Source organism: Oxyura jamaicensis, chromosome 11, assembly GCF_011077185.1.
Source record: "Oxyura jamaicensis isolate SHBP4307 breed ruddy duck chromosome 11, BPBGC_Ojam_1.0, whole genome shotgun sequence".
NCBI classification, from domain to species: Eukaryota; Metazoa; Chordata; class Aves; order Anseriformes; family Anatidae; genus Oxyura; species Oxyura jamaicensis.
Genome location: NC_048903.1, coordinates 5,997,095 through 6,010,829, shown reverse-complemented (window position 1 = coordinate 6,010,829; position 13,735 = coordinate 5,997,095). Strand labels below are relative to the sequence as shown.

Sequence of the window (13,735 nt, the reverse complement as noted above, 5' to 3'; positions counted from 1 at the left end):
TACTTATTAATGGAGTTTAAGCAATATAGCATAGCCTTTTGGCTAAAAGCACCCTAAAATCCTTTCATCTTCATAGCTGCCATCTCCTGTCTGTCTCTGTGCTCCTTCCATTCATGGGTCAACTCAGTTAGCTCCAACCTTTATTAACTCGTTGCTGTTCACCAGGCCGTAACTGCTTCTCCTACTGCCTTTCCTCCTAAAGGAAGCACTTTTGAGCTGGCACTGGGTACAGCACTGAACAGGAGGGAGAAAGGGGGCTTGGAATGAGGGACAGACAAAATCAGCTTTGCACAGTCTTCGGAGGGCATGTCCTGCAGAGGAAGCAGCAGCAAGAACTTCCAGTACACTGCTGGCTACATGTTCCTTTCTGCTGAGGTGGTTCTGGTTACAGCAGCTGTAGGGTGGCTCAATCCCACTTACAGAATGTGTTTGTGCAGTTGGTGGAAGTAAATTCACACGCTATCTCACAGTGACTTAGCGGTGTGGCTGACTCTGCTGACTCCCATCTGCCGTAAACCCTGCTTCCCCACTTCCACATCAGCTTTAGGACATCTTCTCCCTGACAGTATTAGGTATTAAGTAGCACCTATGTAGGAATTAGCCTGCTTGCCTAGAAACAGTGCATTTATTGCAGTCCTGAAGGAAAATTAGGATCTTTTATTTCTTTCATAAGATTCAGTATACATTTTACCACTTGAAAAAATGTCTGTTGTCTTTCAATGGAATCCAGCCCACGTAACTCAGAATGCACCTATTTCCAGTAAAGCACAAGCACAGTAATTTCTTTTCAGCTGCAGGTACACTTGAAGCCATCTAGAAATCAGATAAAAAAGGGTTTTTAGTTCTTCCCTAACAGAACATACAATATTATTTTGGATGCCAGTCCTGAACGGGCCTTTTTCGTCTGAAAATTTATAATCATGCCTTTTGCAAGGCTAGCAACAGTACATATTTACCGTGCTATCATGATTTTTTTTTCTAGGTAGATATTACCTGAACTGAACTTCAGAGTATGATAGTTATTTGCTATGTGTTTTTCAAGTATTAGAATTTGTTACAGCTAAGAAAAATGTTCCTCTCTTAGTTAAGCGTAGGTGTGTCGTTCCTTTTCTGAATTTAGTATTGTAATGGATAGAAAAACAAGACAAAACCAGGTAATTTTGATACATTAAAATGTATCAATGTTTTAATGTAGATCTGTTGCTCCAAACAGGTCATATCAGTGTATAGGTTCCATTTATTTTAGGATTTTCTATTTCATGCTAAGGCAGAGGGAAATGTTTACTGCAATGCTATAGTAAAGATATTGAATTAATAATTGCATTTGTTTATTCAGCTGCAAATTAAAAATAATAATAATCCAGTTTTGGCTTTCCATGGATTTAGGTATACTCATCGAAAATAAGAGTATTGAGTTTAATAAATTTTCCAGGAGGAAGAGCATTCAATTTTATTAGAAATTACAACAAAAATACGTCTCCCTTTTCTGGACAGAGTAAAAATATTAGTAAGTTATCCCATTGAGTGAATGCCAGTAAGATAAAATTTCAGATTAGAAAATGACTTATAACCTGTTAGCAACTCTGCACAAAATCTTTTTCAAAGTAAAGAGCGTTCAATGTAAACTAAATACTCCACGCTTTTGCCTGCTGGCCTAGATGTGGTGCTCAGGTTTCCTTTCCCAAAAGCAAGGGCTTGCCCTGTGTGAATTTAATGGACTGTTTCTGTTTGATAATCTATTGCAAAAATCCTCTCTTGGATTGAAGTCCCACGCTCATCCACCTTAAAATCCTGTTTTTGCACATGTAGTCATTTTAGGGATGGCAGCCATTTCCATTTATATCTGCAGGCACCAAGGCATCAAATATTGGGGTAGAATCTTGGCTCTGCTGCATTTGTCCTTCTTATCAGTTTTTTTTGGAGGCTTCCTAGACAGGACATAACCGTATCTTTTGCTGAGCAGATCAGCATCAACATCTGACAGTTTTTGTTGCATCTCATTAAATGTGGACAGGACAAACAATTGAGCCACTGTCTATGTTGCAGAGATGTTCATACACTCTGGCAAAATGGCTAACCAACAGGAAAGGTCCATGAACCACATCACCGTCTCATGATACTAGCAGAGAAACATGCCCTGGAGAATAGCAATGAGAACTTGTGAGAAGTGCACACATTTCACAAATTCAGTCACTTAGGAATTCAACCCAAGATGTGATTAATATTCAAGATAAAATGGATAGGAATGTTTTTATCCCGAAGGTGGGAGATAAATGGGTTAGATTTTTCATGTGCTGGAAGCTACAGGCAGGAGTTTTCACCTGTAGGGTTAATGCAAGCATCAAGATCAAGCAACTAGATTCATAGCTAGCTTGCCTGACATGAGTGGAAGAAAATGGTGGAGTAAGAGGACTGGCAGGCAACTTTGTGGATTAGATATCCTGCTGCAATTCTAGTTTGCTCAGTTTAGTGCAACAGGAAAAATATGATGTACACCAGACTCCAAAACATCTTCATTTTACCACCGATGCACATTGTCTCACTTCCTTTCCTACTTCAGTGAGTTCTCCCTGGCTGCCTTAAGCTCTAGGTTATCTGTGAGTGCAGCTTTCAGGACGTGTCCTTGCATTTTTCTGCTCAGCCCTCTGTCATCACTCTGTTCCCTTTACCCACTGTCTTGCTGTGTGCTTGCCATCAGAATGACATTCCGGTGTAGGAAGTTTAGAAAGGGCTTTCATACACTCCACAAGCACTTAAGCAGATGCCTTTCATATTTAAAAACAAAACAAAACAAAACCCAGTAACAACTACGTGTATTCTTACACCCTGTGCGTGATGCATACTTGATGCATGCCTGGGTATTCTTACATACATGCAGAAGAGCATTGTAGGGTTGGATGCCAGCTGCCTCCGTTCTCAGCAGTACTCCAGTTCTCTGACAGTGAAGCACATCGCTCATCAGGGTGTAATTGCTTTGCCATGTATATTTGCATTGCTGAACATCATCTTGCATGTAAGAAAGCTATTAGAATGCAGGGCTGTGGCCGTACTGGCATAGCTTCTCTTCAGTGTCTTGATGAGAGATGGAATTTATTACAAAAAAGAAAAAGGTTCCATGTTAACTTGGTTTTCAACAGAGAGTGCTGTATGCAGTGTTGTTTAATTGTGGTGGATCGAACCCAACAATGTTTTTTCTGGGTTAACTGCACTGTCTTTAGCACATATGTGCAAGTCCTGATGGTTTCTGTAGGCAACTCATGCCTGGCAACATCAGTTAGCTAGGTTCTAGCCCTAGAGATCTTTTAAGTTTACTTTATAAAGTGTAACGATTTATAAAGGTGTGTCTGAGCAGGTAAGGTACCAAGTTGACTGTGTATCCAAAAAAAAAATAAAAAAAAAAAAAAACAAAAAAACACAAATCTGGACATTCCCTCTTTTTTGACAGTACTGTATGTCACTTCCTGAATTTAAAGCTGGCTCGGTCTTTAAAGCTTAGCTGCTTTCCTTCAGACTCTCCTTCATTGAGGAGGCTCGACCTCTATCAAAGTAGAGTAAAAATGATCTTCCAGGTAGGCCAAATCCTATGACATCTATCAAAGAAACTGTAGACCTGTGTCTTACAGAGGCACTGGAAACTCAGTTCTGTAATGTCCTGAACAGTCTGAACCTAGACCTGGAAAGCAGTTTGCGCTAAGGCTCAGTGGGACTAGTAAGCTCTGGAAATCTGGAAATGTGTTAATAGACTCAAAACAAGAGTACTTGCCACCATACAGAATGGATCCTGTGTTTAGAAACTCATATGAGATACAAGGACAAATTCTGGTCTTAGGCTGACATCAGTGCCAATTGCAAGGAGCGTATGAGAGAGCAAAGCTGATCTTGTGGTCTTAGAGGCTGAAGTATCTGGTGGTTCTTATCCTGTTATATTGAAGATATATTGCTCATATCTGCAGAGATTCATGTAAATTGCTGAATTGTTGGGCATTATGGGCTACAATACTGTAAACCTCTAGCTGATTTTTTTCTGCCTCATAAATGAATGGTATTTCAGATATTCATTCACAGGAAATAGTTCTGCTATAAATAAAATTGCAAAGCTGAGCAGGAAAAGGAGTTGAAATTCTGAAGGCAGCAGCTGATTTGACCTTATTAATTGTATTTCAGAAAGCAACAGTTACCTCCAGGTACATACCAACACCTTCTCTTCTCAGCTTCTCCCTAGTTAGTACACCTGTGCTGTTGTCTGTCTTGCCGAAGCAGATACCCATGGATGTTTATCTGACACAAGGCTCACCCCAGCACTTCCCGACGGCGGTGGGAACAGTCATGAATCAAACAGCAGGTTTTCTTTGGCATGTCCAGATTAAGGAATCAGTAGAATGATTTGGCCCTAAGACAGACTATAATAAACCCTTGAAGCATTTTTATTTGTTTTTGCTTGTGTGATGCAATTTGAAAGCCTCCTTTGCTTTGCAACATCGGGGTCAATTTATAGGAGGGGAAAGAACAGTCAGTTCAGGCCTATCGACTTAGCAAATCCGGTCATCCAGAATTTCAAGCATTTGTTGTTTCTTTGTGAGCAACTCCTGTCACTTCAAAGGGCCAATTAGTTGTTGGTTTGCAGATGGTGATAACAACTCTAAAGAAGTTCTGCTGAATTGTAATTTTGCTTCCTGCTGACAGATATCACCAGAGTGAGACCAATCCAGAGCAAAGTGGGTGCTATCGTCATTGTGTTGATGAGAACATTGAAAGGAGAAACCACTATTTGGATCTTGCAGGAATAGAAAACTACACATCAAAGTTTGGGCCAGGTAATTCAGTAATTTATGTTGCAAGCTTTTGGTCTTTTCTTTCTTCAGGTGAATGTTCCACGAATTTTGAAACTGTGTGACTTGTTTGTAGTAACTTACTGGAAGAAATTGGATTGTACGTATGCTGCAAGGTAATTACTGGTGAAGGTGGAATCACAATGGAGTGGCTAATATACTGCAAGCGTGCTTTGAAGTACTTGTTTGTGTAGCTAAACTTGGAGGAGAGCCTAAGAGAACAATCTTTACATCCAAATTAGTAAGTTTAGTCTATGGGTGAGGTGAGGACTGAATTTTGGATAGCGGACGTCATTCCCAAGATGATACCAGCATCTATTGTCGCATTTTTTTGGTATTCATTATAGACCGAAAAATCAGAGAATGTGGGTTTATACCTGGAATTTTGCCTTCTGTCCCCCAAATTAAGGGGATTTGGATTTTCCTCCCTTTCTCTGCCCTCTGCCAACTTCTTACTGTTCCACTCACAGTTATTTTGTTGAATTTCAAACAGATGATGAGCAAGAGAATGAAATGTAAAGACATATATGTAAAGATATATACTTAAATATATTTTTATATATGTAGGTATGTGTGTGTATTATTTACTAATCAGAATGATTAAATGTAATTAAACTAGACAGCTATAATTGCATTCACTTCCTTAGGAAAAATTCACTCTGCTGATAATGCTATCCCTGCCAACTGCGTGCTACTAATTAAAACTTTGAAATACTAGATGACTAACTCAGCTTGTTATTTTCTAGGATCTCCTCCAGCAGCTCAAAAACATGACCCACCAAGCAGAGTTGTGAGTCAGACTAGATCCCGTTCTCATGAACCTGAAACCTTCCATGCTCACCATAGGAAATCTCAAGTGGTGGATCCGAGCCACATCAATCTAGCTGAGAGTTCATATGCCAAGATTGCAGAAATTCAACAGAGGCTCCGGAACCAGGAATCGAACAAGCACTTTGTGAGGTCTCCCAAGGCCCAGGGCAAAAATGTTGCTCCTGTGCATCCTGGAAGGGCAGTAAGAAACAAACCTTTTCAAGGAGGGCCCATGCCAATGGCTTCCCCAAGTGCACGGGTGGGACAGAATCTTCCTTACCTCCCCCTGCAGTCTCAACAGGTTCACAAGAAGCATAAGCAGAGGGCAAAGGAGAATCACCAGATGTGCAAAACCTTCCAGTCTCCAGGGACAGTCGTGGAAAAGGAACATGTGAGAGACCTGCCCACAGTCATTTTGTATGAAGGCCAAGTCGGACAAATGATACAGAGGCATGAACACCACCACCACCATGAGCATCACCACCACTACCATCATTTCTACCAGACATAAAACAGATCCCACCAACATCCTCCGGGAATCATCCCATATGAAGGAAGCACGTTCTTGTGACACCAGAACTAAGGCATTACCATGATTAATATTATTGTTACTCCATTAATATTCAGCTAGCATTTATTTTAGAGGTTATATGGAACTCTTGAAACTTACCCTATTTATATGTTGTGGAACTGCATAGCTTACTTAAACAACTTGTGGAATTTTTTTAAGTGGCTTGTAAAACAGCAAGCAGCCATAGATTTTGAGCTGTGATTTAATGCAGGTCGTCAACGCACTTCTTTACAAGTACTACTTCCATTGTAGAAGGAAAGATACTTCAAACACTATTGCAGACATCTAGCTTACCAGTCTGCTGTATGTCAGCTGATCGCACACAAAGCCTTTTATCAGGGGAGCAATGTTCGAAGGTTTGGACTCCAGAGATGCTCAGAATTACAGAAAATACAAACAGCTGCTACCTCTAGTATTATTCAGATTTTATTTTCTTTTTATTGATTGTAATGTGCTACAGGGGAAATTTTAATATACTGCATTCATGTAGCCTGTTTGTGTTCACATCCTTTCAAATTATCTTAATTGCAAAGAAACATTAGTTACACTTGTCAACAGAGCTACATTTGTATGACTTACACTTTATTTTCTTTGAGATTCTTCACTGACACAAGTACAGCCTGTTATATACTGGGTTATATTTAAATACACTTCCTTTATTTTAGTTTTTTTTTTTTTCTTCCTTTTTTTTTTCTCTTTACTCTCCGTTCTGTTTGGGGTAACCGTTTGAAAAGAGGAGGATGTGAAATGGTGTTTTCAAAACCATCAGTAGACTTTAGTGCTTGGGCCATAAGTATAATTCATGGGGGGTTGGGAAGGAGAGGGTTTGTTTGGGGGGGGTTGTTTTGTTTAAATCCACAGTTCTTTTTTTTGAGAAAGAATTGAGGAAAATATACTTTCTCACTTTAAATGTTGGCAAATATATATAAAATATAAATATAAATATATATATATAAATATGCACACTCTCAGGTACATTTTGTTGTGTTTTAGAAATCTGTGGTTTGAATATTAACATTATAATTTTTTTTTGCCATAACAGTGACATTTTGAAACACATGCCATGGCATTTTCTTAGTTGCCTCTGATTTAAATTTCCCCAGCACCTACCAGTTTGTGCTTCTCCCAGTTGAGAGACAATTCAACATGTGAAAAAATAATGTTCACAGTCATTCTGGCCTCTTCTACTTTTTTTCTATCAAAGGGCTTCCATTCCATGAAGGAGATTGAGACCATACTTACAAGACCTTACTGGCTGCTGAAAAATTTGAAGGTCAAAAGCAAATTGGAAAAGTGAAAAAAGGGTCAGTACATTCAAGTTTTACTTTCCATGGGGCCCAGATCTATAATCCATTCGGCTGGGTTTTGTACAGATCACTACTTTGCAGGTAGAAAGTGACTGAAAAATGCCTACGTTGCTTTTCGAACTCTGAAGTAGAGAACTCATCATAAAAATATAACTGTTCTATCAAACATATTTGCGTTTTGTTTTAATTATTTTAAATGTTGTGGTATTTTGCCTATAGTATATATTGTAAAATATAACTATCCCACATTGTTTTAAGACCTTTATAATAATTATTTTTTCTGACTAGAGTTTTCATCAGTCCAAAATGGAGTATTACCTTTCTGCTGACCAGTTTTAGAGGGATGTTGCCCTTTCTAAGAACATGGAGACACCAACTTTTAAAGAAAAAGTTGAAAGCCTTGCTTTCTTGTGAAATTGGAATAGAATCACTGCTTCTTGGTAATTAGGTCCATCTCTTGTCTCCCTGAATCAGCAGTTGTTTAGGCTTATTGTCCTCTTTAAAAAATCTGGTTTATTTTATTTTTTTTTTAGCTGTCAACAGTGTGTTCTGTTAAACCTAACAAAATGTTTTTAAAATGTGTTTGATCTGTGTGACAACTATACTGTTCTGTTTATTTTTTAAATTCCTAAAGTCCAAAAATATTTATATGCAGAACTCTCTGTATTGAAAATATGAAAAGGCCACAAATTTGGTTAGTTACCACTGAGTTGTTCTAGTCTAAGCCTTTTTTGCTGCTTGTGTATCATTCTTTTTCAATGTATATATAATTATGGACTGCAAAAAAAAAAAAAAAAGGCATTTATATGTCTAGTAGAAGGAATAAGCTTATTTATATTATAGTGTTAACAAAGTCTGATGTATTCAAGTGACTTACGTTATACCGCATGCAAACACACAAGTGTACATTCCATCTAAGAAGGGATGCCATGCTATTTGTTTTGAAAAAATATTTAAAGCTGTCCTCTTTTCAGTAGAACATATGCCAGAAAGACTGGGAGATGGGAATTATTTCCTAGTCCATTTTTCTAATGCAGAACGCTGCTGAAAACAAGAAAATGTTCTGGAAAGCTAGAGTGCTTTCAGAACTGTGGGGTTTTCTACAAAATGGCTGCAAAGGGGCATAAATGCTCTCTCACCCAAAGATATTTTTGCTAGAAAAGATAACAGCTCTAATAACAAAATCCCATCTGATTGAAAAGCGTGCAGTACTAGCCATGCAAGTGAGCTTTGAAATGCAACACAACTGACCATTGGATATAACCTTGAGTTGATTTGTTTGGTTTGGAGATTCAAAAGGCAAATTCAACCTTGTTTAGATCCTGTGAAATACAAACAAATTTTAATAACGTGGCATCCCCATACTAAAACTTTACACCCACCATGTATGAACATAACAGTATCTAAATACTGTGTTGCAGTTGTGTTATGTGCATTAAGTGTGAATAACATTAGCACAGTTTCTTTTCACAGAACCCTAAGTTTCCGTATCTTTTAAAAATGTTTGCTTTTCAGTATTTTGTATAGTAAATATAGATGGTTTTGACTAAATGCTTTATTTATTTAACAGCAAAAACTGTGCCAAGAGAACCCCCTGTTAATTAAAGTTTTACTAGTTCAGAAAGTATATTTCCTTCTTCTTCTTGTGGATTTCAGGGGCTTATTGCAATTGCTGTCAGTGCTTGTAGATCTCACTGATGAAAGAACTTGTATTAACGTTTTTGGGAATAGGATCAGGCCGTAAGTTATGGACTGGGTATGCTTTGGCTTTATAATTAAACTGTCAAGTTTAAAAGTTAAATTTCTTGTCCCTTATTATTAGAGCTGCATTGAGTAACTGATTTTTTCAGCTTATTAATTCTGAAGACCTTAGCAAATTATAATTTATTTTGGGTTACTCAAAACTGTGGCCAAATCTAAATTTAAAATAAATTAGTTTCTGGTCAAACAAAACATTTCATTTCCAAGGGGAAAAAATATATAAATATCGTCACTATTTAAAAATAAAATGGAATGGCACAAAGTCATTTCAAATAAAAACTCCAGCCTTTTCACCTACTTTTTCTGTTTTTACACAAAACAATTCAACAAAATGAAGCCAATCCCAAAATTTGCACTATTTGCTGAAGAAAATTTAAACTGAAAAATTTTGCTCAGCTCTACCAGCGACAATTTTGGGAGAGGCAGGTTTTTGAAAATATAGATTGCTAAGCTCTTCTCACAGCTTCGTGTCCACCTAATACCAAGTCAACAAAGCTAAGGATAGCAAAAATCTCTATCCCAGTGAAATCTGTAGTAAGACTTCCAGATTATCACTGGCTTCTGGGTGCCTATAGTTTCATTCTGGGAGAATGGGTTTGAAGTCTATGTAACGTGCAGGCAGTGGTTTCAGTATTATTTTAATGCATCTTACTGGTGGTAGTTTTGTAGTAGCTGGTGGTAAATGAAAGTTTATAAGAGATCAAGCTGGTGAATTAATTAATACTGATGTCATTGGAGGATCTGAAGGCACTTCCACATGTTTTTCAAACATTCACACATCATTTAGACACTACTAGGGATTAAGACCCAGTTCTGCCCATGGATGGTGAAGCACAGCCTCTCCTGGCATATTGGCAGACCAGCCCCTTAAGGCAAAACCAGCTTAAAAAGCCACATTATCTTTGACCTCTAGAGCTGCCTTCCTACCCTAGTCATCATGAGCACAGAACAGCTGGAGTATACTGTATAGCTGGAAAAATAACTTAAAGGAAAATTTATATATATATATGTGTGTGTGTGTCTGTGTTTGTATTAAAATGTGTTCTCTGCTGGCAGTTAGTGACTGCCACCAGATGGATTCTGACAGAGGCGATCTCTTATTAGTGGGTAACTACTGTGTATGCTCAACAGTCTACAGGTTGCCACATAAATGCATAGGTATGATGAATGCTTACTGTTCTCCACATGTCATTGTGTACCTCAATTATTGAGTGACAGATTTCATTTGTATTCCAATTAACAGAAAAGTTAGGCCCCTTGGGGCCTAGGTTACACTTGAGAAAATTCATCATGCTAGAAAATTTGCAAAAACATTCAACATAATTTTTGCCTGGAGTGTAGGCAAGAATGTTCATGTTTGGAAATGTGTCAGCTAATCAAGTCTCACCTTTAACTACCTTGATGCAATTCATCAAAATCTGAAAATACTTTTTCAAACATGACTTATGCTTTCAGTGGGAACCAAGTCATATTCAGCATCATGTTGTCAGACTTTTTTTTTTTTTTTTTTTTAATATACCAAGCAGAAACATGTTAGGAAATCTATGAAATAAAAATGGAACTTAATATGTTTTCTACACAGCTTCTGGAAGATTTCTTCTCTAATGTACTTAGCAGCAAAACCAGCCTCAATTTATCATATAATGACTTATTTTCTTCACATATTTGACAGCTGTTCAGTTGATTTGACTTGGAAGGGGGTGTTTGGGGTATTTTTTTTACTTGTACACATTTGAAATGGGCTAAAAATGGGCTAAAAGGAACGGATGTAGAAAAGCAAATAATTTTATATAGAAATTATTCAGTAGGCATTGAACTGCATCTTATTTACAGTTTGGATCACAGTTATTAAATAATGATGTTTTCAATGATGCTTTAATTTACTTTTCTATTTCTATATAATTCTAGACAATTCAATTCTACTGAGCTAAAATTATAGAAATTCTGTGGATGGTATCTTCTAATTTCTTTCTTTTAAAATATCAGGATTTAAGGACTATACAGATGGATTACTGTGAGGTTTAGAGCTGTGAAAAAAGACTGGCAAGAGAAAGATGGAAAGATTTGGGAAGTGTGGGGATAGTGAAGAACGGTCTACCAGTAGGGGGAAAAACAGCAAAGAGGTAGGAAGATGTTATATGGAGAAGAAACTATATTCATACTACTTTTTTTGAATCTCTTATGGTACATTTATCACTCACAAAACAGCAACAGTAGTTCATAGAATGCTTTTCATGGGGAAAGCTTGAAAGACTGTCTAGAAGAGGTCTATCTCCAGCGTGCAGCAAGAAGCACCAGCAAGGGAAGATGCGGATAATCACCACCAGGGCTGTGGCAGAATGAGAAACAATGTCTTGCGTTCCTGAGTCTCTGCCCAAGCTGAGGGATTTATTTTTTTTTTCAGAAGCTGGGGTGTTTCTACAGATGTTTTCAATATTATTCAGAATGTGCTTTGAATAATAGCATCAGTTCCTTTTCTTTTTGATTACAAACACACATAAGTTGGAAGCTTTGTGCAACACTTGACCGAGTCTATCCTGTTTTCTAAATGCTAAGCGCTAACTCTACCCGGGAAATCTACTGACACAAAGTCAAATTCTGATGTCATGTGAAATGGCAGATTGGACCATACTGATTGTCTCGTTAGCTTGGTATTTCATGGTCTGATAGTAGGAAGTTCTAGAAGTTTAATATGAATGTTGAAAACAACATTAAGGGGCTTTATAAAATTGGCAATGGGCAAACATTAACCTAACAATATCAGGCACACTGATAATGATGTGCACTGTGCTTTCTGTTCTCGTTGGTTGGTTGGTTGGTTTTGTTCTCTTTTGTTGTTGTTTTGTTTTTTTTTTTTTTCCAACACACTTACAAAATGGGGTTTGTGTCTTCCTTTGAGTGCCTAGTCCATGATGAGCCTGTACTTTGTGGATGGAGATGAGGAGTTCAGATACTTCTGGTGCTTATTCTTGCACTTAATCGTTCCCATTCTGTTCTGCTCGTGTGCAGCGCATTGAGGCTTTGTGAATTTTCTAATAAAACACCTCATCAACTGGGCCAAATTTGTCTCTAGCTTCACAAATGGAAGCCAGGAGAACCCCATGCCTGTCTTTGAATTTGGACCTTCAAATGCAGTTTTCTATATAAGTCGACATCTTTTCTTGTACTAATTTCAGATATTTGATAAGCTCTTTTTATGGTTTACAAGTTTAAAAAGACAAATAAAACTTTGTAGATTAAAATGTTGTTTTGGAGCTTGCGTTTTGTCTGTTCGCACTGGAGTTCTGTGAAAGGCCTTTTTCTGTGGGCTTTAGCTTAAACCTGCAAAGTGACTTTGGAGTGGGTGTTTATAGTTCTTTGCTTGCTTGTTCACAGGATAAGACTGTTGATAGATGAATAAAGTGCCACTTGAGGTTGTTAACAACCAGGACTGGTAACGCTAGTTCAGCTAAGATAAACAGTGAAATGCCATGGCAATTAGCATTAAGGTCTCACTTGGCCAGTGCTGATTTTTAAAGCCGCAGATACGGTGCTTTATGGATACCCGTGGCCATGGGGGCTGGAGCTATTTATTCCATCCTTGCTCTAAGCGCTGTATGGACTCCTGTGCAGTGCGTGCCCAGGGCATTCCTGTGCACTCAGTGTGCCAGTAGGAAGCAAGAGTATGAAAACTGTAATGTTTCAGTCTGCAGCAATTAGCCCCCTCACCCTGCAAGGAGTGGAGGGGAGGAAAAGCTCAATTAAAGAGACTTGGAGTTTCCAGTAAGTGCAAAAGTATGAAGGGAAGCAAAAGGCAGCACTGTGGGCCTCACATTCCTCCTGTCTCTTTACAGCCTTCTCAGGGAATATTTTTTACTTTTGATGTCTTTAATCACAACTTCTTGCTGTTTGGCTATGCCATCTGTTAAGGCCATATCCCTCAATGGCTCTGCACATGTGACTTCTATGAGTTTCAATGGAAACTTTGTGCGGCTTAACTGGATCAGCAGATGTAAACAGAGGTACTTCAATTTACACTTTCTTGGAATCAGGGCCCTGGGGCACTCACAGCTTGCACTGATCAGGGACAGGTTTTTATAAGAATTTTCCTGGTCCAATAAATGGATGCTAAAATCAATTAATTTAAAGATCACAAACTTGACAGCTTAGGAGTCTGAAATATGGAGTCATCTTAGCTAGAGACATTGAATTAAAGGAGTAAATCATGGTGTTTCCAGGAGTGTGGCAAGGCTTTCATTCCTTGTCCTGCCAAAAACCTGCAACCTGTCTCTTTATAATTGAATCATAAATTAGGTAGTATTCACAGGATACTACCTATGTGGCTAATGCTATCTAATGACATTTATTTTACTTAGAGCCTTTTCTCACATAGATGCTGATTTTAATGCCCACAAACAGAGGAAATCCTCTACACAGCAGAACTCACTTTGAGCTAAGCCTGCATCCTGCTTTTCCTG

At 38.1% G+C, this 13,735-nt stretch overlaps 1 protein-coding gene across 2 annotated transcripts in view; it reads left to right on the top strand.

Annotated features, from left to right (window-relative positions):
* The window catches only part of NKD1 (NKD inhibitor of WNT signaling pathway 1), a 112,015-nt gene extending 99,483 nt beyond the window's left edge, over positions 1-12,532 (top strand). For both annotated transcript variants that reach the window (XM_035336569.1, XM_035336568.1), the window contains 2 exons: positions 4,684-4,814; positions 5,576-12,532. In XM_035336569.1, the coding sequence (XP_035192460.1) occupies positions 4,684-4,814; positions 5,576-6,150 (706 nt within the window). In that variant the 3' untranslated portion in view covers positions 6,151-12,532. The remainder of the gene's footprint in view (positions 1-4,683; positions 4,815-5,575) is intronic.
* Positions 12,533-13,735: the final 1,203 nt, after the last annotated feature.